Source organism: Poecilia formosa, unplaced genomic scaffold (genome assembly GCF_000485575.1).
Source record: "Poecilia formosa unplaced genomic scaffold, Poecilia_formosa-5.1.2 Scaffold26, whole genome shotgun sequence".
In the NCBI taxonomy this organism is placed as follows: domain Eukaryota; kingdom Metazoa; phylum Chordata; class Actinopteri; order Cyprinodontiformes; family Poeciliidae; genus Poecilia; species Poecilia formosa.
The window spans coordinates 3,229,983-3,256,756 of record NW_006799965.1 but is presented as its reverse complement, the minus strand read 5'-3'; the positions used below and the strand labels follow the sequence as shown (position 1 = coordinate 3,256,756).

Below are 26,774 nucleotides of genomic sequence, written 5' to 3'. Positions count from 1 at the left end.
TGGACCGGAATGACAATGCACCTGTTTTCTCTACTCCTCACTTCATCTTTTTCATCCCTGAGAATGCACCGCCGTTTGCTCAGGTGGGGATGATAGAAGTGGAAGATCCAGATGAAGGAGAGAATGGGAAAACAGAATTGCAAATTGTGCCGGGTAACACATCTTTTGCTGTGGACAGCGTACAAAGGATGCTGCACACCACCACCAACTTGGACCGGGAGGTGACGGATTGTCATGAACTTTACCTGGCGGTCAGCGACAACGGCCGTCCAATGGCATTAACCTCCAGTGCCAGGGTGACTATCTTTATAGAGGACATTAATGACAACAACCCAAAAGTGATCCTTCCCAGCAGCAATTATTCATGTTTGGTGGTCTCTCCAGGTACTCCAGTGGGTACAAATGTAACAAAGGTCTACGCCATCGATGAAGACTCTGGTGTAAACTCAGAAATCACATATTCTGTTGTTGCACCAAAGTCAGTTCAGCAGAACAGCCCCTTCCAGGTAGACTCAAAATCAGGGAACATTAGCTTAAGACAAGAGCTTTTACAGGAAGATATGGGAATGCATAATCTGTTCATTGTAGTAAGAGACAACGGGAAACCAACTCCACTTTACACCACTGTCTGGATTAACCTGTTGGTTAATAAGAGCACAGATCAGTGCCATCTAGATAGGGCACCTACATGGACTGGGAGATCAGATTGGGTTGAAAGTTCTTCTATGTCTCCAATCTGTGAGGTGGAGACTGCCAGATCAGTTCAAGCAATATACTTTTATCTTGTGCTCTGCATGGCGGTAGTAACTGTAGTTTTGTTTTTTACAACAGCTTGTTTGTTTCTAAAACACAGAAAATGCCCTCCAAAGAAAAAGACGGGACATACGGAAGAGAATGAGATTCCACTCAGGATCAAAGACAAATATTATTCTGATGAATAGCAGCTTGAAGCAAGCAGAAAGTAATCTCACTCACACTTTCAAGGATGAAAACAGCCAGAGAATTAAACATTTTGAGAGTATTTGTCTTGGGCTTTATGCAGTTCACAAAAAAAAATCCCTACATGCTTCTGCAATTACTCTATATTCAGAAGTAGAAGAATAGTCCAGCAAGTTTCTGAGAAAGACTCCACACACTGTGACCAGAGAGAGAACTGATAAGAGGAGCGTTTTTCCTTGAAAACTCTTAACATTATAGACAAAACTAGTCATGGATGATGTACCAGGCAAAGCCACCCAGTGATAACACATATCACAGCCGGTGAGATATAATGTAGATTTACAAAGTCAAACATTTCCCAAGAAATCATTGACAAGCTGGTTGAGTCTGTCTCAGCTTCCTGACTTTGAGTGATGGGGATTCTAACGCATTTAGACACTTTAGGATCCGTGGAAGGGTTTAATGTTCCTTCAGAGGTGAAGTGATGAAAGTGTATAAAGGAGTAACCCTTGACTAGCTCCAGGAGTGAAGAGGCACACAAACATCTCAAACTCTCCACCTTGCAGTTGTTACCTGATAACGCCGGTTCTTACCCACGCGGTTGGATCGCGCCCAAAAGGCAGAAAACTCACCGTACTGCGCCCAGCTCCCAACCAGGTGTGCTGTTTTAATACCTGGCTCTCAGAGGGAAGTCGCACTCTACTCAAAGACGTATTTGCAAACAGCAGCTGGCATCACATTCGGATAGATTTGGAGGAACAAATTAGATCTAAAGCAGGTTAAGTGCTGCATTAAATATGAATGAGCCAGGGTGCGACATGTGTGCAAATCTGGGAGCAAACAGTTGCAACAAAGAGGGAGGGGAAACTGTTTTAACTTCTTTAAAATCTGTACAGTGCAGTGCGTTGTTGAGTGCATAGGCCTGTGTGAGGTGGGAAGGAGGAAAGCAAGGGGACGGAGCCTGTAAAACACAATGTACAACAACCTGGTTAGTGGAGAACAAGGCTTGTATAACATGAGCTGCATCTCTGAGGATGTCTGGGCTAGCTGCTTCAAAAATAAACAATCTAATAAGGCCCACACTGTGGAGATAACTACATTAACTGGGATCAAATAAGGAGCTCCAAAACCAAATTAAGAATTGAATTAAAATAGCCTTTTTACAAGAGAAATTAAGGAACACAAGATAAAGTTTTGTTGTTGTTTTATAAAGATATATGCTTACAAAGTGTTTTTACATAATTCTATTTTATATGATTTAAGAAAAAATACCTACCTAAAAATATATCTATGTATTTTTGTTGTATGAAGCTAAAAATGCAGCTTTAAAAAAAATGCAGTTGGCAGGTGAAAGTCTGCCATCTAGTGGATGGAGAAGACGCCAATTCTTGTTCTCCTTTGTGAAATTTGACCTATTAGTCCATGGACTACATCGGGAGAGAATGAGTCAGAAAACCAGTCTCTAACGTCGAGGCTGTCATATTGCCTGAAAACAGTGATGTGTCCCCGCTGCCCTGCTCCATGCTCAATCTTCTTTCACTCACCTTTCAGTTTATCTTTCATCAAGACGAACATTTAATTGCAGGCTGCGAGCAGCAGTTCACTCAAATGCCCTGCGGATTAGTTGTAAACTGCATTTCAGTTGTAAACTGATTTTGTGATCGTATCATACAACTCTTGTGTGAATAAAATTCCAGTTATTTTTTGGTTTGTTTGTTGTTGTTTTTCTATTTTATGTGAGATCAGTGAGGCGACCCCTCATTGCGTCTCAATTGTCCCGACATGTAGCTTTCCGGCTATCCATATTTCCTGTTTGTGAACATTCCAGAACATAACAGAACATTTAGGAAGGCAAAAACAAAACACAAATCCAGCTCACCAGCAGTAATATCATACGCAGGTTTTATGTTTCAGACTGTATCTCACAGATGGTGTTATGATAGGATCTGACAGTTTCACTCAGTCTGCAGAGCTTCACCTGACTCTTCCACAGGAAAGTTTTATTTCATGTTTCATTTACCAAGAATACATAATCAACAAAACCATGACCATGACCATCTTATTTATGTGAATAAGTTCTGTGTTATTTTCTGTAATTTTAAGTGAGCCTGTATTGTCTGAATGCTTCATTTTTCTTTTGTTTTTGTTTTGGTTTTTGGTTTTTTGCTCAATAAAACACGCTTTACAAATTATTTAGAAATGACTGGGCAGGGTGCTATTCACTATTTACATGATCTGCAGCACCCAGATCTTGTAATGGTTGTTTGTGATTCATTTATCATTAGATTGGAACTGACCTGGAGAATAAGTTCGTTTCGGTAAATAGATATGCCATAAAAAAAAAGCTAATTTATATAAATAACTCGAACCTTACACAATATACATAGCAATTTCAAGGGTTTATTTTGTGAATGTTGATTGTTATGCCTTATAGTTAAGGAAAACCCAAAATTCAGTTTCTGAAAAAAAAAAGTAACTTAATAAGACTTTTTTTTTCATGCCTAAATGTTATGTCATGGCCTTGACCATTTTCAAGTAGGACAAGTAGGAAAGGTAAGAAGAAGGTTGTTCCTTTAACGATGTACTCAAAGCTGATGGATGTACACATTAATGGAAAGTTGAGTGGAAAGAAAAAATATGGCACAAAAGGTCCAAGAATAATCGGCTTAATGCCATAAAACTTTGTCTTTGAAAGTCACAGTATTGTAAATTATCTTGGCCAGCATTTTGTAATAATCCCCTGAATTTTGATGACTAATTGTGTGGGGGGAATAAAATATTTCCCTTCGGAACAAAACCCCCGCCCACCTCGGGATTTGCATAAGATGCGCGTTGCTCCCTTCATGCAAATCGGCATCAACAATGACCTTACTTGATATCTGCAAGTATAAGAGCCCTGACCTCTTCATTATCCCTCGCCCTGAAGTTCATTGAAAAGCGACATTGTTTCTTTAAGATTGCACTTGCAGTCATCGTTGGCTCTGTCCATTGTCTTGGGGGTGGTGAGGAGGGTGGGGGGACAGGACGCGAGTTGAGAGATTGTTATACGGGGGCCGAGGGCGAGAGAGGCGCACATCATCAGCGGACCAGCTGCGGCGTAGTCAACAAGTCCTGAGCGCTTCCTTCCAGACATGGGTAAGAAACTTCCAACCCAGCGGACTCTTCCTTTTCTTAGCAGATTCAGTTTTGTTTTAAATCAAATCTCGGTTTGATTGCGTGTGATCGCACGTAGATGTGAGAGGGGACTTGTGAGGGAGCGTCAGAAGTTAAGGTCTTTTTTTTTTCTGTCAGTTTGGAGGGCAGCTATCACAGCCTGATGCGCCGCTGATATTATGAGATTTATTTCATGCTTGAGATGGCAGGGGCTACTTTAAAGGGAGCCTTGTCGCATCTACTTTCGATTGCAATCCTTCTCAATTTCTAGTATGGAGGACTGGCCACAGCTTTACATTATCGAACGAAAATACACAGAGTTTTTCGGTCCAGCGTTTTCATCCAGATCCGCAGAACTGAGGCGAGCCGAATTACTGCCCGCTCCTCCTCTCTTGATTGGCTAATTGAAATCAAGGTGCGACTGAAATCACCCGGGTTGAGTTGTGGAGTGAAGTTTGAACTTCTGCGTGATTTACATGCGGACTTTAGAGATGATATCCCTTAAACATCTTGACGTGATAATTTTTTTTTTCTTTTACTCTGTTTTATTATGTCTGAATGACAAAGGTCACCGTTTGTGGGCCTAGATCTCTCACCCCGGCAGTCAGCAAAGCCGTGTAAATATATTCAATTAAAGAGCTATCTCTTTGCCCCTTCTTCCATCTTTGTTTACTGTAATGGTACCAACCACAGTCTGCCTGCTCCCATTGTGCCCATCTGTGTGCAAAGCCACACATGTACACAACTCGCATTGTTTGTTCAGATTTCCATCCTCCTCCAGCCCTGGCAACACTCCAGTTTCTATCATTTCCTCCCAGCCCCCAACTTCTCTGTGTTTTCTCAGAGGGAAGTCTGAGTGTGTGGATGTGTGTGTTTAAGGCAAAGAGGTGCCTCTGGCCTTTGTTTGCTTGACATTGGTGGCCCTTGTGCCCCCACAATGCTGTGGGACAAAGACTGTTGTCTCCGCAGTCACAAAAGCAGCCTCTCTCCATCCCTGCCTTGCTGTGTCTCCAGTCCCTTGTCCTCCTTTTCTCACACTCTTCATTGCAGGGTTGTGAATGGAGTCGGGGTGTGTGGTGGGGTCCAAGCAGATGGATTCCCCTTGTATCTTTGGCCCTTGGCTGCCATCTGAGCAGCACATAAGGGGACGCCACACTCGCTGTTACTGAACTCATGCTGCAACTTAATCGAAGTCAAAGCGTTGTGTGCAAATGTTCACTAAAAAGTAACTATTGGTGAATATTGCTTGTCACGTGACACGAGCTCCCACTATGCCAAATCCTTAAACTGAGAAATATCACAATACCATAAGGATTTACTCAAAAATGTAAAATTCATAACAAAATATCATTTTAAACCAAAGACATTAAATCATATTCATCTGTAAAAGATTTGATTTTAGCAATATTTTAAGTTGTCTTTAAGTTTGTGCAATGGTTGTGAGGTAGTTCTTTTGATTTAAAATGTAAAAAATAATCTTTATAAATATCTTGCATTAAAATGTGGACACCAGCAGCTAATAGACAAGTTCTCTCACTTTAGTTTTCTTCAGACTGCATAAATGTTGCCAAAAATATTAATTCACAAGTTGTGGAAGTCGGTTGCTTCTGCCTTCCACAACTTTTTCCACTGTATATTTCACTTGATGATTTAACAGCTGCTTGTTGCTTACCAACTCTAGTTTGGTAAACAACCCAATAAGGTAGCAACTAGAGCTGTGATTGTGTAACATCTGTCTCTAATCATTTTTACTCCCAGTCCAGTTTTGTTCACTTTTTTTTGTGTCTTTTAAAAAGCTGTAAATGTATGCTGATTAAATGGGCTTGTCTTCTTAACTAATAGGTTGCTATGACTGCTGCATGCGCTGTTTGGGCGGGGTGCCATACTGCTCCCTTGTCGCCACTCTGCTCTGCTTCTCCGGCATTGCCCTGTTCTGCGGTTGCGGTCACCAGGCACTCACAGAAACAGAGAGACTCATCGAAACGTATTTTGCCCGTAACCTTCAGGACTACATCACTCTAGCCTATATGTAAGCCTCTTCTCGAAAGATTTAGTCTCTAGTTTTTTGCTGTATAGTTTTTACATATAGGCCTTCTCATTGCCTGTCCTTTTTTTTTTTTTCTTTCAGTATTCAGTATTTCCAGTATGTCATCTATGGTTTGGCCTCCTTTTTCTTCCTCTACTGCATTGCTCTCCTGGCTGAGGGGTTCTACACCACAAGCGCTGCCAAACAAACCTTTGGAGAGTTCAGGAGCACCATGTGTGGTCGCTGCCTCAGCTCCTCGGTGAGCCGGCCCCGAGTTGGACTAGTAAAAGGGAGCGGGGAGATTGGTTAGGGATACACAAATGACCTAGTGTGGGTGTTAAAAATCTTTAGGTTCATGGGAATATTTTTAGCAGACTCAAAATAACCATTGCACATTATTTTGTGAACTACTTCTTAATGCATGATGTCCCTCTACAGTTCATAGTGATGACGTACCTTCTTGCTGTGCTGTGGCTACTGGTGTTTGCCTTCTCCGCCTTGCCGGTCTACTTCTTCTACAACATGGATGCAACTTGCAGCACCATTGATGTTCTGACCGAGACCCCAGCGAGTATAAACCAGCTCTGCGTTGATGCAAGGCAATACGGTACCGTCTCAATGTTTTGGGAACTTATACTGAAACTGAATTTATAGATTTTTTTTTATTATTCATGATCCTGCCCGTCACCAACCTCCAAATGAAAATACCAGGGAACCACGCCCTGTGCAAGCTAGCATTTGATTAGGCTCTCATTAGGCCATTGAAAGCATGATACTAGATTAGTAATGTTCAGTGGATGATATAGTCAATTTTTGAAGTATACCAAAATTAGTTTTTCAATAACATGACAGGGTTACATATTTTTAAGATTAAAAACAAATGGGGGGCGGGGGATATGCTTTGCCATTGCTTTTAATTTTAGAAGTCAACATTTCTAAACAAGAAAAGGTGGAGAACTTGCATAAAGCTGAAATTCAAGATGTAAAATTTGCTGGTTTCTCATCATCCCCAATCTAAAAATTCAGCCGTCCTACGTCTGCCATAACTTGACTATAGCTAAGATGCACTGTCAATGAATGAAGACATTGTTGGACTGTTAAGAAGTACGAAATCCTGAGAAATGCTATTGCTCAATTTCTTCACTAGCCATTGTCTTGTATTGCTAATAGTAGCTAGCCTATTCACAGAGCTTGTTTGCAAGTATCCATGGTTTTTGGCTTGGAACTAGAGCCGAGTTAAATTCTGTTTGATCTCATTCCCAGATGCAAATTAGTAATTCAAACATATGTATATAGATCAGCATAACTGAGCACAAACACTTGTTTCTGAATCCATGTTGATGGCTTCAGGTTTTGTTATCTCTGGAAATTTTGTTCCCTCCTGTTTTGTTTTGATGCGTTTCTGATGCTTAACCAACTCTTCTCAATGTTTGTGTTAAATAACATTAGCCTACATATATACAGTATGTATGTATGTGTGTGTGTATGTATATATATAATTTTTTTTTTTTTTGTGGTTGCCTTCCAAATAACCAGTCATAAATATTTTTGATGATGACATGGCAGGAGTCTACAGTATTATGTATGCCGCATTTGTTTGTGCAGCATTTCCAAGGAATCCTTTTTAGCAACTGAGATGCAAAAATCATGTGCAAACATTTATTCATGCTCTGGGGATTCTAAATGCCTCTCTAAAGTGCTCACAGGCCAACAAGTTCATTGTTTTAGAGCCCTAGCTAAAAACACATTTACAACACAATGCTCCACTGAGTGGTTTGTGGCTTTGTTATGATAAAAATCAGCACTGATTTTCTTTGCCATATCTTTTTTTTTTTTTTTTTTTAATCATCAGTCCCTCCTGGTTTGTCTCAAGAGGGTCCTGTCTCATCAACTGTGCACTAGTCTGGAGCTAAAAGAAATTACTAAAATAATATCCAGCTGTTTGTCAAAATGTTGTCTTCCAAAAGAGTTATGAGGTTTTAAAGTGTATTAGACGATGAGAACAGTACAATAACGCATTAAAAGTTAAGCTTGTATTCATGAAATTAGATTAGAGCTAAGTTGTTTTTTCCCCTCAGGGCTCTTGCCATGGAATGCAGTACCGGGAAAAGCTTGTGGTATGACCCTGTCCAATATTTGCAAAACCAGAGAGGTAAGAACTAAGGCTCTGGTGCCTGACGCATTTTATCACTGGCCTGACAGGAAGTGGAAATAATCATTCTGATCTTCTCCTATCAGTATCAGATGACCTATAACCTGTATGTTGCTGCCTTCGCTGGTGCGGGCATCACTCTCTTGGCTCTGGTGAGTGCGGAAGCTGAGGGCCGGTTCGGGGTACAACGACCATTTTGTGGCTCATGTGACACAGTGCCGGTCAAAGTGTAGGCAGCGAGGCATTTCAGGCCTCCATGACTGATGACTCTTGTACTATTGCTCTCTGTTCCTCTTTGTCAGCTGACACAGGCAGCATAATAATGCTGTAATGTCCTGGTGGCGTTCCAGCCAGCCATGCAGCCATTATACTTTCATGCTCCATTACAGAGGCTGTTATATCAAGCTAAAGCTATTAGCACGGTCATGTTTTGTTTTTATGTTTGTAGATATCCAGGTTTTTGTGGGTCTTTTCATCTCCTCCTTTCTCCTTGTTTTTCTGTAGCTGACCTATACTGTGTCGAGCACCTATAACTTTGCGGTTCTGCGCTATCTTGGGAGGAAGGGCATAGGTCCAAGGTGTTAGGCACCCAGCTTCCTGTCCACTCTGTCACCACTCTGACTTCTACAAGAGGACTAAAAGGGGACTTCAACATCTGTCCTTTCACTTCACCTGCACAGAACTACCTACGATCTTGGACTTTATAAAACACTTTTTCCCCTACTTTTTATAAGACTTTTTTTTTTTTAATTGCTGCTATGACTTGCAGTAAATATGATTTTTCTTGTCACATCATTTCAATGTTCATTTATGCAACTAATTACAATCAAATCATAACACAGTACTAATGAACTAAAACGTAGGCTATAGGACAACAAGCACATGGCAGCATACAGCTGCTGAGTAGAGCAAAGGATTAAAGGTTACTATGGCCACCACGCCTCACATCTGGTTGCTATGGGGGCAGACAAACACGCATTTGCAGTCTCATGCTGACCTCAGGACTTTTCTCACGGGCCAGAGAAAAAGCAGCAACAATGGAGTTGTGCCAGTTTGAAAATCTAGCCAATAAGAAATCTCTTCTAGGGGCCACCTGCACTGCGAGACTCTGCCAGAGGGGTTGTATTACGTGTCAAAGGAGACTGCTCTCTGGACAAAGAGAGGGCTAGACCTCTGCAAAGCCTCAATGCAGCTCCTCTGCCGCCGCATGCGGAACACATCTGTACTGCGCTGCAGGCTCACCTCACACAATGGAAAACGGTGGATTCAGAGTGAAGGAATGATAGATTCAGTTATTTGTTAGATCGGTAAATGTTTCTCACTGTGAGACGACAAAAGCTGTAGGCGCTGAATTATAAAGTAACCTCTCAATATCGGATTAAAAAAAGGTGTTTCCTGCTTTTTTTTATGTTACTGAGGTACTTTAATGGCAAAGAAACTGCTTTGCTTAATTCGTTAGGGATTATGTTGTAGTTATTGTATAACACAATTTAACTAATTCTAGCTGAATTTACTAATACATGTACAGTGTGGTCAGATGTCTACATACACTCATCGGCAGCATGCCAAAACTTAGGTTTTCAATTATTTGAACTGTTTTTCTTCCAGGGTGGAATGACTATGCAGAATACATATGTGTCTTTCTTTATTGAAAGACCTGGAACTCTACCCTTTAGAAAACTTAAGCATGATGTTTTTGAGAGGAAGCCTGAAATTGCCTCCAACACTACAATAAAGAGCAGTCGATACCCAACAAAAAATATGCAAAACCTTGTCGATGGTACTTGAGTTTAAATTTCTGATTGGACTGAATTTACCTTTTTATAAAGTGCCTTGAAGGAAGATTGTGAATTGGCACTATACAAATAAAACTGAATTGGGGGGGAAAAAATTGACTTCTTGTTTAGCAAATTTGTCTAAATATTAGTGGTGTGCATGTATATATCTAAGCTTGTATACATCAATTTAAACGTTAGTGAATTAGAAACAAATCTACATTAAATTCTACCCTTGTACCCAGTTCTGTTTTTTTTTTTTTAAGTCTTCTACTGTATCATCAATCCACCCTAACAAAGATTCATATGAATCATTAACAGCCTGGATTGAAGGCATTCATGAGTGATGATTGTATGCAATTTCTGACCGACACTAAAAAAAAAAAAAAAAAAAAAAAAAATCTTTCTACTGGTTATTTTTATTGATGAAACCTTCCTTAGCTGAGTTTTATTTGTAGGATATAAAGCTGCCTAGTAGATATTTTTCTTTCCTTTTGTGCGTGTTGGTAATGTACTGTTTGAAAATAAATGGAACAATTGAGCACACTGCCTTTAATAACTTTCATTTTGAGCCTGTGAAGTCTCTGTGCCTGTTTTACTCGTTCTCCATCCCTGGCTCCTGGCCAGAATCAGGGGTCAGGGTGTTTTGTACAAATGTTTTGTACTTCCTCGTTGTGTCCACAGGTGCACTGTTGCCTCCACTTGGCTGTGTACCAAGTGCATGTGAAGACGCTGAAGCACAGGGCCAAAGAGGAGCGAAGAGGCTATGACCTTTATAGAAGGACGCAGAGGGACAGAGGGGGGACGCCGTCCTCTCCGTACTCTGCCGACACATTTGACATCTCCTGACGGCGCTGAAGTTCTGCTCCTTACAGCCGTCGCAATTAATCGGATAGGTCTGCATTGTATATCGTTTCAGTTTAATAGCGGTTGTTGCGTAGATTGAATTGCTTTGTTTTCTCTAGGATATGAGACACTATTCATTCAATCTTAAGTTGTAAATTGGAATACATATGTTAGGTGTTATTGTTTTTTGTTAATCTGGGCATAATCTTTGTATTTAGTGGTTCTAGTTGATTTCCATTATCAAATTTTTGAAAAGCTGATTGGATTTGTCTGTGCCCAGATCTGATTTCAGTGTGCAGTGCATGCTTAATGTCCTTTTACTGAAGGGGGAAAATAAAAATGCAATGCATGTTTGATTTCCATTTTAATGAAGAGGATCACAGTTGGTGGTTTCCAAGGACAACACTTGCTTTTGGTTGTTTAGGACACACTGGACGATGCCATGAAAGTCAAATAAGAGAGAGGGCAGGTAAAATGTCACCCTGATGCTATAACATATTTAGAGACAACCTATGCAGCAATAACAATGTGTGGGATTTTTATGCGACTACAGATGGCAAGAATGAAAAAAAAGGAAACGAGTAGTCTTCCAGGTGTAAAAATGCAAACAGAATCACCATCTGGTATGACGCACACTTTATTTGAAGCCAAGCACTGGAGATGAATTCTTCAGCGTTACTATTACTAGTGCAAAGTAGAGGAAGGGCAGCTATCTCAGATCAGCACATAATCAAAATGAAACTATTGTTCTGCACAGATCAAGCTGCACTCATCAGTTGAGCACACAAAGTAAAACGATATTCTTTTACATTTAAAAAATTTAAAATTAAAAAACATGGAAAGATTACGTTCATAAATATTACAGAAACATGGGAAAAATGATCAGAACATAGGAAATGTGCTCTTGGCCAACACTGATTTTACTAACAATGTTGATTTCAGGTTAAAAAAAGACATGACAGACTTCACTATGAAAACTAGATAAAACTCAAGCAGCAGTGTAAGAAAATAGAAGTTAAATCACAAGAATAACCGACAGCTATCAGCCCTCGTTTTAAGAGTTGGTGTAGTCTTTAAATTACATCTTCAGCTCACAGTTTCTGTAAAACAATGCAACAATGGGTCATCTTACCCCTTTGCTAATTTGCACCAAAGAGTTGCCTTTTTAAAACTTACCCATGTCGTCCCATTTCATTTCTATAGGTAGTGATCCATTTTTAGGAGACGGAGGTAATTGCAAAAAATGTTTAAATCTTCCATATTTAATATGAACCATTTACGCTGATTGTAGTTCTAACCTCATTTTGTAATCCTGTTGCGTAATTTACGAAACACAAGAGATATCCGATCAAAATAAAATGAGTGAACAAGAAGTTGTGGGTAGATTTTAGTCTCAAAACCACATTTCCTTACAGCATAAGTCAAAGGCTGGCAATGTAAGTACGGGACATCTAGAGGACGGATATGAACGGAGGCAGGGGTTTTAGGTCATGTGGCAGACTTCCCTTTTTCATATCAGGAACATCAATGTATTAAAAACTGAAAAATTACAGCAGTAAAAATTAGCAAAGAGGTGAGATGACCCAACACAAACAAACTCCTCATTGTCAGCTTATAGTTTGATTAATGTAACAGTACCTTACTCAGTTCACTTTCACAGTGAATTCTTGCAATTACCATTAGTTCAAAAAGACAAATGTTTAAACTTTTGATCTTGGTAGGTAAACGATGCATCTCAGGCTGTGACAAACAAAATGCAACAAAAAGATGCGAGAATATAGGACCTTTTAGTTAAAAAGATAATATATTTTATCTGGAAAAAAAAATAAAAAAATTAAGTACTACACATACATAATGACAGTTCAGTTTAAATTAGTATTAGCTGTAACATTATCCAATACCATACATGGAAAAAAAAACCCCCCAAAAAACAGAGCCTTCTGGCCACCACCAATAAAAACAAAGTGAAATGTACCTGTGGCCAGTGTCAGGTATGTGAATACAATGACGGATGTAAACAACTTTCCCAAGTGCTTAGTATGTTTTTGCCAAATGCCGTAAGAATGAAGAGGTGATGCAGAATATACACACCGGAAGTAATGAGATGTTCATCATTTATCAGTGATGCTCAGGAGACCCTCAGGTGAGGCAAAGTTAGAAGACTGGAATGTTGAGGCCGACGCAGGATTACAGGGAGGCCGTTTATAATTAGAGCCATTCAACCTAGCAAGGAAAAGTTTCTTCGACTGTCCCTGATCAAACACTGAAGCCCATTGCGACTATTGGACAGAAATAAAAAAACGCCAGAGGCAGAACGATTTTTTAATTATTTTTGCTCAACAGGCATTCGTTGCCTGGTAAACTGTCGCAGCTGAGACATTAAATTCTCAATTACACCCAGCCTCAACGTAGTGCAGAGGCAAACAAAAGACTACCACGTAACTGATGCTCACGGGCAAAACCGTAAACCTGACGATCAACATTCCCTTTCTACTGAATGCACCTTGTAGCCTTTCTTTTTTAGAGTGCCAACGTTTGTAGTTTATCGTACCACAAATTGAAGCTCAGTCAGCATTTGTCTAAACTGTAGTACTCAAATGGTCTGTGTGTACTTTTGCTTATAACTCGACAGCATAGTACCATAGTTAATACTTTTTAGTATATCACCATTAGGTATGGACTGATATGAAATTTTGTCTGTAGTCTCCAGTAGAAACAACAGCTTACCTCTGTTCACGCAAAGATTTGATTATGTGTTGCATATTTTAGTCACAACAGTTCACTAGTAAGCTTCTAGCTTCCAAATGCAGCATTAAAACACCCAAGCAAGGGCGAAGGATGCCGTTTTTTTTTTTTTTTTTTTTTTTGACACCTTGACCGTCTTTTTAGGCCGGATTGGGCTTTTCTTTGAGTATGAAAAAATAAAACCCAATTTCTTTCAGCAAGCTGACCAGCAGTGCGCATTTATATACAATGGAGGCGGGGCAGCCAAAGAAAATTTTAGCTACATCGTCACTTTATCACAGTATAATAACTTTAGACCTTAGAAACGGTATGACCAAAGATATTTGTTTTAAAGATATCACTTTTTTAAAAACTTGATATACCTTCATACTGGCCCAAACCTAATCAATACAAGCAGCTCAGATAGTCAAGGGACTCTATGTAGTTTGAGATTTTCATAGTTTGCTTATGCAAGTTAAAATGAATACTATGATGTAATGGCTCGTTACACGTCTTATCAGATAATTCTTAAAACAGTCATTTTAAAACAGCACCACTTTAATAAAGGTGAAGGTCAGCTAGAAATATTTTCAAACTACTAAATTGGTCTACTTTCAGTGAGTAGGAGGAAAAAAAAAACAAAAACAAGTGGAGGAGGGGCAACTCTGCTTTACTGTATGCCCAACGCAGGCAGAGAAAACTCCAGGACTTTCTTTTGTATCTCTTTAAAAATAATTTTAAACCATACGAGTGTTGCGATGGAGGGATTTTCATGGTTATTGAAATCATTACTTTCATTTTTATCTTCATACCAATAACCCACGCCGAATCACTTTGAGATCAGAAAGCATAGTATTTCTGCGTATTTATGAGAAAAATGGCACACTTTGTCTTCCAGTATACGAGATAAAAGACAATGCTTCATTCCATTATTTGATACCACCCTCGCATATAAACAGAGAAGGATGCAATATCTTGTGAGATAGCACTGAAAGCAGAAAAGACGAGCGCGCCTGTCGCAGAATGCCTGTACCTTCATAAGAGCAACAATTCAGCTCACAAGACGGCAGCTGAAATCCCCGACACCAGCTTCCTCACACAAGCTGCATCTCCTGCATAGTGTCCTTACTGGATGCTGTACCTTAAGCCTACAGTACACCTGTTGTCAGAACAAACAGGCAAGTTTCAGCGAGAAACAGCTTAGTACCCCATGAACCATCAGCAGCATGAGCCGCGAGAGGTTTTACGGTTGCCGTGAAGATCAATCGTGCTGCCGAGTAGTGCGTGACCGATCTGGTCCTCAGCAGCTAGAACCACCCGGACAGCTGCTTCGAACGCAGCCGTGACGTTGGTGTCGTCTTTAGCGCTGGTCTCAAAGTAAGGGCAGCAGCCGTTCTCCTCGCACCAGGCCCGTGCTTCGTCCTCCCCGACCTCCCTCCGCTCCATGTCGACCTTGTTGCCCAGCACCACAAAAGGGAAGCTCTCCGGCTCTTTGACGTCAGAGTAGAACATGAACTCCTTCTTCCAGCAGCTGAGATTTAGGAAGCTCTGCAAGTCGTTGACAGCGAACGTGAGCAGGCAGCAGTCTGCGCCCCGGTAGAACGGGGTGCGAAGCGACTTGAAGCGCTCCTGACCCGCCGTGTCCCAGATCTGAAGGGTGACCGGGCGCCCGTCCACCTCCAAGTCTCGGTTAAGGAACTCCACGCCAATGGTGTGAAACGACTGCGAGTCAAAGCGGTCTGTGACGTAGCGGTTCATCAAAGAGGACTTCCCGACTCCGCCATCTCCCAGCAGGATCACTTTCAGAAGCACGTTGTTCCTACTCATCGTGTTTCCTCCCACCTGGTTAGGCCTCTCTGGTGGGTTTCAGGCCACTGCAATGGATGGAAGATCAGCGTCAACGTAACCAAGACAGAGAAAGAAGAGCAAGAAGCGATAAGCAATTAAGGAATACATTCAAATTAGTCTTGGATAATAATTGAGAAGCCACAAAAAGCCGATCACAAATAAATGAATTTCGTGTAATTTAAGATGGCAGCAAATGTGCATTACAAAACCTTACCGTCCTCACAAATCATTAAATACGCATGCACAGCTAAAGTGCATGGATCAGATTACAACTGTGCGGACATCGGCTTGAGACTGTTATCATGCTTTCGTGTGCTCAGATCCTCAAACACCTGCTGTTTCCGTGTGAATGGAAAGTAGTAGCACCAGTGCCGTCATCGGATTCATTAAGTATTTCCTTCTCCTGTGAGTAAACTAAATGGGTACGACCTTTCTCCAGAGTAAATCTATTATGACACACGGCAACAAAATAAAAACACGCAGTTATTTTAATTTGCATGAAAATCTAACAGCCGCAGCAATTACATTTTAAATGGTTTAAAAGAAAACGATATTTCCTTTGCACTCATGACTAAAGTTAATCTTATTTATGTCTTCTCAGTTGACATTCACAACATACTTAATATCAAGTCTCTTTTGTGTTTGTAAATACACAGTGAAGGGTTCAACGGTAATAAGGACTTCTTTTTGTTTGTTTTTGTCATCCTGGAAACGGCGCTTTATACATAAAATGTATCAGGTTTTGTGGTCTGCTTTTGATTTTTCATACTCAGATTCAGTTTTATAGTTTTTTTAATAGCTATAATACTATAACTAGAATACTGAAAGTAAACGTTAGGGCTTCTAGACCTTGGGTTTGAGACTTAAGCACACCTGCATGAAACTGTTTGGGGAATGAAACCAATATTACAGATTTGTAATGGTTAACCAGTTTCACAAGCAGAGCGACAGGGGTGAGGCACCGAGATGTCTCCAGCCTAATGTTTCATTACTTTAAGCATTATTATTTTTAAGCATAAAAATAATAGATGAATAAGAGAGATGAACAAGAACATAAAAACACCCTGTTAGAGAAGGGGGATGGGGGGGAAATAAACAGCAGCATCACATTAAAAGAAGCGACAATCTGAGTGATAACAGCGTGCTTTGCAACCTCAAAACAAACATCAAGTTTGACATGTTCAAGCTTGTCCACTTTGAGTGAAGGCAAGAATAAAAAAACAAAAAAAACAAACCCAACAAACTCTTCCTGAACTCACTTGTTCAGAAAGCAGAAGTTAATAAGGAACCGAAACGAGCAGCTGACACTAAAATCCTCCTCAGCCTCCTGACAATGAAACGAAGAGTAGCGATTCAGAAGCTAAGCGGCTAGTCTGACAGCTTGTTGACATTCTGCTGCTGGTCAAGCTAACCGTTAGCCTCACTGTGTAACCAACTTACAACTATGTGGAAGAAAAGAAAAAAAAGAAAAAAAACTTAATGCTGAACACAAATGAAATGTATCCCTTCTGTGATTCGTTTCCCTAGATGAATGCGCCAACCACACATACAATTTATCACTCACCTTATTTTTGGTCAATAACACTGCGAGGTCTGCCCGGTTCCCCTGCATCTGACCGAGACGTGTCGTGACGTGCCCAGTGGCGTTAAAGAGCCGCGGGAACCTGGGTCCTAGAGCCCGCAAATGCACCTGAAAAAGTTTATTTGTTTATTTATTTTCTCAAGCAATATTTTTGTGTATAATATAATATAATATAATATAATATAATATAATATAATATAATATAATATAATATAATATAAAATTAACCATTTAGTTATATTATTAAATGTATATAATATTAGACAAGTCTATGAAATAAAATGTCTTTTCTGTGAATTAACCTCAATGTGTTGACATTCTGACTTGGATCCAATGTTCTTTCTGCCTTTAGGATGCAAATGGCCCTGACACTGCAAAGTGTTTCCTGAGAAACCTTCACACCATTGGAATTTGTGAATAAAGCTGTAATTGAAACATTGTGCATAGACTTTTAAACGATAAACACTGAAGACACTTGACTTTGAGCTAAATGCTTGTCCAGTCGAAGTAACCAGGAATGTTTCAGTGAAACCTGTGCAAACATGTGCAGACTACAAAGTCTAAACTGTTTTCTGCAGCATTTTTTTCAGTCAACTGAAACTAAGTCAAGCCCGCTAAAATGTCAGGAGAACAAGGAGGCTTGACAGGCTGCATTCCAAAGAAAACAAATGAAGGCTCTTTGGTGACATGTCCATACATGACTTAATGACACCAAGTCAGATAATTTTACTAATCATATGTTAGCTAAAGTTTAAATGAAGACCTGAGAAGTAAATATAGACAGATAGTAAAGTTGACATGACTTTGATCTAAAAGATGAATAATTGCATGTTCTGTTGTGGTTTAATAAAGTTGTCTGAAATGGGCTATACATTGAAACATTGGTTAGGAACAATCCAAGGCAAAAGTTGTAGATTGGCTAAATGGGTTTATGTTGATCTATATCAGTTAACCTCTCACTTCATTTAAGGTATGTGGGATACCATATCTGAGCAGCAAGCTGTTAAAAGTCACTTTTTTCTTTGTCTATCTTTGTTTTACTATTTTTTTTTTATTCAAAATATTTTTGGGGCGATATAGTATCTGCAACTTGTTTGTTTAAAACTAAAGTATTTGTTACGTTTTATGTAACTGTTGTGTTAATAACTGAACTCAATCATATTATCACATTTGCCTAATTTACAGAATTTCACCATGACATGAAAGGACATAGCAAGTTGAGATTGTCAACAAAAAAAAAAAACCCTCAACAAACTCGACTGATTCTGCGTTTGCTGCTGCTTTGATTTTGCTTGGCTGTAGGTGGCGCCAGAGGAGGGTAACATTTATTGCGACGAGGAAGAGTCTGTTGTTACTGATGTTGGTGAATAAACCGTTAGAAGCGTTCATCAGAGGTAAGTTTTACTCTTAACACAAATACATATTTTATTTCTTAGACATTTAGTATGCATTTTGTGTATTTCATAGTGATATATGTGAAAAATGGCGTTATTGCTTCGATATATCTGGATAACTGGGAGGTTTAGTCCCAGAGATGTTCACTTTGTTTGGCAGAGTTCATAACACATCATGATAGTGAACATGGAGGTAGGGGAACCTTTATTTTTATTATTTGTTTTACCCGTTCCGCAGATGGCAGGTAGGAGGAGGCTGCTACCCTGCGTGGGTCTGGGGCTGCTCGCTGTCCTCTGCTGGGTGTGGGTCTCCTTCGCCTCTCTCTCTGGAGACCAGCTGCGCCTGGACGTGTCGGACCGAGGAGCCTTTCAGCCACAGAGCGCTTTGTCGGACATGGAGTTTGCCTCCGTCGCCTCATACAGAGGACCAGGGAACAGTGACCGTCGCAGCAAAAGGGAGCTGCCCATTCTCCTGTGGTGGAGCGGGGGTCTTTTCCCACATTTCCCCGGTGACACTGAACGCATCGACTGCGCCACGTCCTCCTGCTTGGTGACGAGCAATCGCAAGGTATACAAGAGAGACCAACAACTAAAGTTTTTCCTGGAAGTCTGGGCTTGAATAGCAGGAAAATACAGTGTTTTGCATTAGTGTTAATACTCCTCCTACTTTATCACTCGTTGTCACGTTGGAACACTAAACTTCAAAGTATTTTATAAGCAGTATGTGATAGATTAACACAAATAGATCAAAACTGACCTTTCTCTCCCTTTTTCCTTTTTAATAGAATCTGAAAAGTGTGGCGTGCCTATGTGTTTACCCCCCTTTACGCTGATCTGTTTAATTTAAATCCACTCCCACCATTTTTCTTTTAGATGTTGTCACCTCATGCGTAAATACAGTCCATTTGTGTGTGATTCAATATCAGTCTAAATGCAGCTGTTCTGTAAATGCCTCAGAGGTTTTGTTAGAGAACGGCAGCATCATGAAGAGCAGACAGGTCAGGGATTAAGCTGTGGAGACGTTCAAAGCATATATGGGTTATAAAACAATATCCAAAGCTTTCATTATCTCGATAAGGTGTTCAGTCCCTCACCTGGAGAGGAAAAGAGTACAGCAGCACAAAACACCTACCAAAACATGGCTGTCTTAATTAAATGACAGGAATGGCTGTACGATAGCCAATCATTAAAGTAAGCCATAAAAATTGATGTTCATAGACTCTCTCCATTCAGTCTGACACAGTTTGAGATCGTAGTCTCCCGAAATATAAACCCAGTAATGGCATATCCCAAAACATTTGCGGCTGTAATTTCAGTGTGAGGTAGCTGCTGAATGAAAATGCTTGGGACAATTTATGGACTTCTATTTGTACAGACTTTGGAAAATTATGCAGAATGTTCTTCTACTTTAAAAACTGTAGCTTTTTTCTATTGGTCTAGGTCACGTGTGACAATTCAAATCCTGCCCACAATACGTTTTTACATGGCCCTCCAAGCTATAGTGGGATTCATAAATAGCAGCTATGTGCTGAAATACTATTTTATCAATCAAATCAAAGCAGTTTTCTCAAAGCAGTAATTTCTCTTAATTACATCAATGTGAAACATGCTTTTATTACTTGATATTAAAATACAAAGAAAGTTATTTATACATATATTCTATATATTGTAGTAAATTTACCAATACATTCTGCTATAACCGGCCCTTTGAGGACTTTTGCGATCTTGATACGGCCAAAATGAAAGTGAGTTTGACGGCCCTGGTCTAAGTCGTAAAATATCAGTAAAACACATTGAAATTTGGGTTTTAGCATCTTTAAACATTAGCAGAAGTTCAAGAGTACAACACGTCTGCAAGGCACTGTGTATATGCCTGCATTTATATTAATTATTGTTACCCTGTTTCATCTCGACCTGTTCTCGTTCTCGAAAAGGTCCAGCTGTACAAGAGGACGGCATCCATCATCTTTTACGGGACGGACTTCAGGGCATACGAGGCTCCACTCCCTCGTCTGCGCCACCAGACCTGGGCACTTTTCCACGAGGAGTCACCGATGAACAACTACGTCCTCTCGCACGGACCCGGAATCCGGCTGTTTAATTACACAGCCACATTTCGCAGGGAGTCAGACTACCCCCTGACCCTGCAGTGGCTGCCCTCCCTGGAGTACCTGCTGGAGCCTGTGGCTGTGTCTCTGGAGGAGAAGAACCGCCTCAGGAGGGAGGGCTTGGCTCCTGTTCTTTATATGCAGTCTCACTGTGACGTGCCGTCAGACAGAGACCGATACGTTCGCGAACTCATGAAGTACATCGAGGTACAGTGCTTGGCAGGAGCTTTCGTTTCCGCTTTAATTATAATGAACAAGATCTTTGGGGGTAAATTCAGACATATGAGAGAATAGCACCGTTGTTGCAGCATCATTGATTACAAAAATATACAGATACTGTCTTCTATTGATTAATTGCACGTTGATGAGCCATGTAGATGCTCAGGAATCATTTGCAAATGTTCTATGTTTGACGTGCGTTTCTATTAAGAAGACTTAAGGGTTTTTGTTTAGTTGTTATTAAACTGCATCCGAAATTAGTTTTGGAAATTAGTTTTGGTTTCATTAGCCCTTAATGCACCATTAATGCTCCATCTGGGAACAGAAAGGTGTACTATATTGTCTGAAAGCAGTTTATAGGTCAGCACAACCTTTTTGAGTCAAAAATCTCATTAACCCTCGTTGTTGCCAAGCAGATTTTTCCTCACGGCTCCTGCAAGTGCAGTGAGCAGTGAGGAACTCGATATGCAGAGAATATCAAGTCCAGACTTGATATTCTCTGCAGTTAGATGAAAAATATATGTTCATCTGTGTCTGCTGGCTTAAAAACAAAAAAAAAAACAAAAAAAAAAACACATGCTCAGTATCGGAACCATTTCATTTTTCCCTCCAGGGAAATTGTCTCTGGAGCAAGGTGGGGAAAAAAAATTCAAACGCGAACACAATCGCACGACAACATAACAAAGTAGTGAAAAACAAATCTTTGAAATATCAGTACAAATGTCAATAACACAGGCTGAATGACTAGGTCTGACCCAATCACATTTAAAACTGATCAGAACAATGGCCTGGCTAACAAAAGAGTTTTTGGTGGTTCTGGCGGTTCTTGATTTGGGCTTCCTGAATCTCTTCCCAGACGGTAGGAGCTTAAATTTACCATTAAGTGGATGATTTGGAGAGTGACGAATGTCCTCTGCCTCTTGTAGGACTCTCTTTAAAAAAGACAGGTTCTGTTAAATCAGATAATCTAAGTAACATGTTTGAAGTGGAATGTTAAAAGTCAATTAGCAAAGGTCAGTCTCATGATCCTATTTGTATTGTGTCATGAGTAATTTATGTCAAAAGAAAGAGTTCCTATGCAGTTCAGAAGTGTGGAAGTCGATTAGGGTTTCCCAGCTCTACATAGGGCTGAAAAAAAAAGAAAAAAGAAAAACGAGTCGATTTGGAAAATATTCCTATTTCTTCCTTTGCCTATTCTGTAAAATCCACCCATCCTCTTCTTCCCTTTCTGTAGGGTTTTCACAAGTTCCATAAATAGAGCCTGAGCTCGGAAAGGTTTGCTATTATTTTGCCATGATAAATGTGTCCTGGCTGCTTCTTCTCATCTCTCGCTTCCATCCTTCTCTCCTTCCCGTCTTTAGGTGGACTCCTATGGGAAATGCTTGAACAACAGGCCCCTACCGGAACACCTGGAGGACACGGCCACCGCTACTGGCGAGGAACCCGGATTCATGAATTTCGTCGCCCGCTACAAGTTCCACCTGGCACTGGAGAATGGCGTGTGTCCAGATTACATGACGGAGAAGCTGTGGCGGCCCCTCCATCAGGGCTGCGTGCCCGTCTATCGCGGCTCCCCGGTGGTGGCTGACTGGATGCCCAATGACCACTCTGTCGTAATTATAGATAGCTTTCCCTCTCCCAAAGCTCTCGCTGACTTTCTCAAGCGTCTGGATGAGAACGATGATGAATACGTTAGATATTTAGAGTTCAAGGACCCCAGAAGGATTACCAACACTCGCTTGCTGGAGGGCTTGGACTCCCGTGAGTGGGGAGTTAACGACATGAGCAAGCCTAACTACTTAAATGGATTTGAATGTTATGTTTGTGACCAGGAGAATGCCCGATTGGCTGCCGAGAGGGCATATAGGAAAGCCCCCCAAAAAACCCAACCTCCTCAGCGTAAAATGGCCAGCAACTCCCACATGGGCTGCCCACTGCCCAGTCCGGGGTACGGAGACATCAAAGACCTGCCAGCAGATGACGGGTGAGTTGGGGTTAAATCGCTGACTATGCCAGGTGGGAATACCGCCTGCTCTGTCAAGCCGAGGGGAGAGAAATCGTTTTTATTGTCTAATTGAGCCGGCCTCTGAAATTAGCCTAATCTGTTTGCATATCTGTCTGCAGATGGTTGCAAATATGGCCGCAGGATTACTGGCAGAGCCTCGATCAGGCCGAGGGGCTGGAGTCCCTGATAAGACACAACGAGTCGGACCCCTCTCTGCTGTGGAAGCACATCCAAAACATAGCTGTGAGCAGAGCCAGAGGGAAACACTGAGACAGGCTCGGAAACAAACAGAGCGTGGCGCCCGTCCAGCTCTGCAGGGGGGGCCCACATTACGAGTCCCCTCTGTTTAAATGACGGATTGACTCGCGGTTACACAACCAAGCCAGAACACCGTTATATTTGTGGATTATGGCGTCTTACAAAAGTATCCCAACCCCTGGAGCGAGCGGGTTGGGATACTGTTCACATTTTGTGACATTACAACCAAAACCTGAATGTGTATTATCAGGGTTTCATGTGAAGTTATGTTTTGTTTTTTTAAATGGATGGAAAATGATGCATGGTTTACAAATAGACAAGCATTCAGTCCCCTGAAATGAATACTAGAATCATCTCAATCAGCTTCAAGTCATTTGAAGCTTTGCACATCTAGACACAGATTTTGCATGATTTTTGCAATTAATCCGAGCTCATATTGAACGTATAGCACCTACGATCAGTGATTGTACGATTCACTGACGTACACGGTTGGAATGTCACAAAATATGACTGGAAAATGTAAAGGGTTAGAAATACTTTTTCAAGGTGGGTTTTTATATACAGTACATTACAACAGGTTTTAATTGTCTATTCAATGTGACACTTGGGCAAAGCGGATGCTTTAGAAGGACATGTAGGAAATGCTCTCTGTGCAGCTGGTGCAGAGAGTCAAATGCTCCTGGAAAGCTCCCCCTCTTTTTTTCTTTTTTTTATTTTCCTGGACTGGAGCTGAGCCAAGGGGACCTGTCCTGCTCACCCAAGGAGATCTGCCTAACTGTGTGTGAAGACCATCAAGGCAGCAGCCAGTGGACTGCTTGTGCTTCTTTAAAGTTAATCTGCATGTGGCCAATGGCTATTAGCCAGTCACATTTATGCAAACAGCTACTTGAAGTGACAGTGCGAGGGAAGAGGCGATTTTGAGAAATGCAACTTTGCAGGCGGAAACCTCTGCACTGGCGGCTGTTCTCTGCAAGCAAATCTACTTTGAATTTTTGTGATAAATACTTTATATTATTACCCAGACCTTGTTGTCGCAACACACTAAACTCCTCTTTGTGCAATAATTCTCATTCTGTAAGTGTGTTTTCAAGCACACTACTTTTTGTAAGACGTTTATACCAGGACTTTGTAAATAATTTTATTTTGTTAGCAACGCATTGTACATTTCAACACACCATTTTGTATCGAGATGAGTAAAATAAGAAAAAAAAGGTTTTTAAATGTAGCGAGCCTCTTGTTATCGAATTACATTGTCCAAGCCCACCTGATATTGTGAATCTTTACATAAAAAATATAAAAAACACATCCTTCATTGTAACTGACACACAAACATATTTCATCCCCGCCCCCCCCAAAAAATAGACCATTCAACATGTGACGTTATCATACTGACAATTCAAGTTTCTTTTTTTTTATCACTTTAAAATGTGTTCCAGCAAAGTTAAGAAAGAAATCAGTGCAAACTTCAGAGCAGTTCTAACTTATTATGCAAATGAACATGAATGAGGTGGGGGGACAAGGATAAGGAGGTGATGAAAAGCTCCGAGGATTAAATAACGGTGGCATAACAGCTCTCGCAGTGGACCTTTTTGTTGTGCAGGAACATACTGTGGAGAAGGTCTCCCATAGGCCTACTGCACACATCACACTGTGAACGAAAAGAAAAGAAAAGAAAAAAAAAAGAGCATAATCTTAGTTCCAAGGAAAATTACCTCTTCATACCGTTTAATAAATCTTTAGCAGTGAATGAAAGCACTGGAGCCTTGAAAACCAGTTGAAGACTTTCATGTGTTGGAATGCAGCATGAAAAATATTCAAAGAAACCATTTTATTGGAATGAAAACATTCGTCGAAAATGCAATTCGTATTGCGCAACACCTTCAGATGAATTCATCTTTAATGCCACACTGACATTGTTTGAAAAATGCAACTTTTTGCATGTTGAAAGATGACTGAAAGATGGTTTTTAAAAGGGTTAGAGTTCATGATACTTTGAACTCTAGCAATGTTAGCTGGACCTTTGCAAGAGAAACAAACCCACAGCACCACAGATCCTCCACCATGCTTTACAGTGGGTAGGAGGTGCTTTTTCAGCCTAGACTCAACTTGAATATTTGTTGCTGAAAAGCTCAGTGTCTTAGTTTCTTAAAACCAAAATATACAGTCCATTTAATGTCCCAGAAGAGATTAGCAAACTCTGCCTGTTTTTAATTGTAATGGTGGGAAGGTAAACGTGTCTTTCTGGCAATCGGTTTGCTTGTAGATAGTACCTAGTGGTTGCTATGGAGACCTGGAGGCCTCAAGGTGCCACTCTTTGCTGCACCCTGGTGGGCAATAGCTAATAGAAATGAAACTCTGCATGATGGTACCTCAGGGAAACAGGAAGTCGTCGTTGCTCATTACAATTTATGGATGCATAGATCAAGTCAGAAAAGCAGAGATACACTTATTTTATAGGAGTTGTTATGAGTTGCCAATAACGTGACCTAACGCATCTGCTCAAACTAAAGGTTGGATTTTTATATATTTTCCAAACTACTGCAATAAAAGATGAATTAATATCAACGATTTTACACATATTAACTGGGAGTGCCAATAGGTCCAGAGAGCGCTATAAAAAAAAAACAAATGGAGGCCATTTACCTTGAAGCAGTCAGGGTGGCAGTTAATATTGAGGTGCTCGATGCTGATCTTGGCATCGTTGCCCACCTGCTTTCCGCAGTACGTGCAGGTGGACGACGGGGTGAGCCTGGAGGGAAACAACAGCGATTAGAACAATTTAGGCTGATCTCCTTTAATACGTGTAAATAATCCTTTGATGTCCCCATTCTGTCCCCCAATTAGCTGAACGAGATGGCTTCCACGTCTGGTTGCGTCAGAAGTGGGAAAATAAACAGGCAGGAGGAGACGGACCTTTAGCTTAAACTGGATTTTGTCTCGGTTGCGTGGATTAAGTGTTGTACTGGTTACCGAGAGGTTGATTTTAACTAACACGGCGCTCTGTTTGAACAAGATCAGCCAGAGTGGCCTCGTGTAAAGAAAAGTAAACACGCTCAAAGGTGAAAACAAGCAGCTTGGAGCACTTAAAAAAGAGAGTTGTAGAGTTGCTAGTGGCATATTGAGGTACAGAAGGAGAAGTACAGCAACTGAAGTGTGAAATAAATGCACTCAGGCAAATATGTAAAATTCTCACAAAAACTCAGCATACAGTGAATCTCACAATTGTAGACAACCCCTGTAAAAAGCAAAGGCGTTCTTACAAAAAGATGAGACCGTGATGGATAATTTCCACCATAAACCTGACATTAATCCTGTACAGTTCAACTTAAAACCAAGCAAAGCTGTTAGGGGGATAATGTAAGTAATAAATAGCTGCAATGCCACAAAGTGTGGAAGTGTGCACAGCATTAAACTAATACTTTGTTAGAGTTTTGATTCAACTAAACTACTAAAAGTCAATTAATTGACTGCATATGAAATGCTTTGAGAGACGGGTATTAAATATTTATTAGCACTTCGTAACTAGCAAGCGCTGCACACAATTCTGTAAAATATCTGCATGTGGGCATTTAAATTTTTTTGAGTGATTTTGAGTGCGTCACATGGAGACAAACATGCTGTTGCTGTGTGTTGATAATACTAGTTAACACCAAAACAAATAGCATTTCCTTCTCTTTACGGACTTGCAAAAAGAAAGACATTATTTTTAACTTCTACTTCCGAAACAAATCTGACACAGTTTTGT

General features: G+C 40.6%; 4 protein-coding genes across 6 annotated transcripts in view; 2 read left to right on the top strand and 2 right to left on the bottom strand.

Moving 5' to 3' along the window:
• Positions 1–3,797: 3,797 nt before the first annotated feature.
• Positions 3,798–12,707, top strand: LOC103135636 (myelin proteolipid protein-like). 2 transcript variants are annotated; one of them, XM_007548461.2, is made up of 7 exons: positions 3,798–4,074; positions 5,935–6,121; positions 6,221–6,377; positions 6,557–6,725; positions 8,197–8,270; positions 8,357–8,422; positions 10,730–12,707. In XM_007548461.2, the coding sequence occupies exons 1-7, from the start codon at positions 4,071–4,073 to the stop codon at positions 10,892–10,894; spliced, it is 822 nt and encodes a 273-aa protein (XP_007548523.1). In that variant the 5' UTR covers positions 3,798–4,070; the 3' UTR covers positions 10,895–12,707. The 2 variants fall into 2 exon arrangements, with proteins under 2 accessions (XP_007548523.1, XP_007548524.1); XM_007548462.2 differs by lacking the exon at positions 10,730–12,707 and adding an exon at positions 8,775–8,991 and having other exon boundaries at positions 3,803–4,074.
• On the bottom strand, positions 11,515–18,743 carry LOC103135635 (ras-related protein Rab-9B-like). Of its 2 annotated transcripts, XM_016669626.1 has the most exons (4): positions 18,667–18,743; positions 17,028–17,153; positions 16,723–16,905; positions 11,515–15,489 (listed from the first exon to the last, which is right to left on the bottom strand). In XM_016669626.1, exon 4 carries the CDS (start codon positions 15,440–15,442, stop codon positions 14,834–14,836), a length of 609 nt encoding a protein of 202 aa, XP_016525112.1. In that variant the 5' UTR covers positions 15,443–15,489; positions 16,723–16,905; positions 17,028–17,153; positions 18,667–18,743; the 3' UTR covers positions 11,515–14,833. The 2 variants fall into 2 exon arrangements, with proteins under 2 accessions (XP_016525112.1, XP_007548520.1); XM_007548458.2 differs by lacking the exon at positions 16,723–16,905.
• On the top strand, positions 18,329–24,244 carry LOC103135634 (alpha-(1,3)-fucosyltransferase 11). The gene is made up of 5 exons (XM_007548457.2): positions 18,329–18,439; positions 18,678–19,007; positions 20,374–20,754; positions 22,128–22,750; positions 22,891–24,244. The coding sequence occupies exons 2-5, from the start codon at positions 18,678–18,680 to the stop codon at positions 23,039–23,041; spliced, it is 1,485 nt and encodes a 494-aa protein (XP_007548519.1). The 5' UTR covers positions 18,329–18,439; the 3' UTR covers positions 23,042–24,244.
• znf185 (zinc finger protein 185 with LIM domain) overlaps positions 24,154–26,774 on the bottom strand; it is a 17,694-nt gene continuing 15,073 nt past the window's right edge. Inside the window, exons 29-30 of the mRNA XM_016669556.1 lie at positions 25,673–25,778; positions 24,154–24,677 (exon numbers count right to left, since the gene is read on the bottom strand). Coding sequence (XP_016525042.1) covers positions 24,579–24,677; positions 25,673–25,778 — 205 coding nt within the window. The 3' untranslated portion in view covers positions 24,154–24,578. The remainder of the gene's footprint in view (positions 24,678–25,672; positions 25,779–26,774) is intronic.

Coding starts and splice junctions, on each gene's coding strand:
- LOC103135636 (XM_007548461.2), top strand. Junction 6,122..6,220: donor TACATCACTCTAGCCTATAT/GTAAGCCTCTTC, acceptor TTTTTCTTTCAG/TATTCAGTATTTCCAGTATG. Junction 8,271..8,356: donor ATATTTGCAAAACCAGAGAG/GTAAGAACTAAG, acceptor TTCTCCTATCAG/TATCAGATGACCTATAACCT.
- LOC103135635 (XM_016669626.1), bottom strand. CDS start 15,442: ATGAGTAGGAACAACGTGCTTCTGAAAGTGATCCTGCTGGGAGATGGC.
- LOC103135634 (XM_007548457.2), top strand. CDS start 18,678: ATGGCAGGTAGGAGGAGGCTGCTACCCTGCGTGGGTCTGGGGCTGCTC. Junction 19,008..20,373: donor TGGTGACGAGCAATCGCAAG/GTATACAAGAGA, acceptor GTTCTCGAAAAG/GTCCAGCTGTACAAGAGGAC. Junction 20,755..22,127: donor AACTCATGAAGTACATCGAG/GTACAGTGCTTG, acceptor TCCCGTCTTTAG/GTGGACTCCTATGGGAAATG.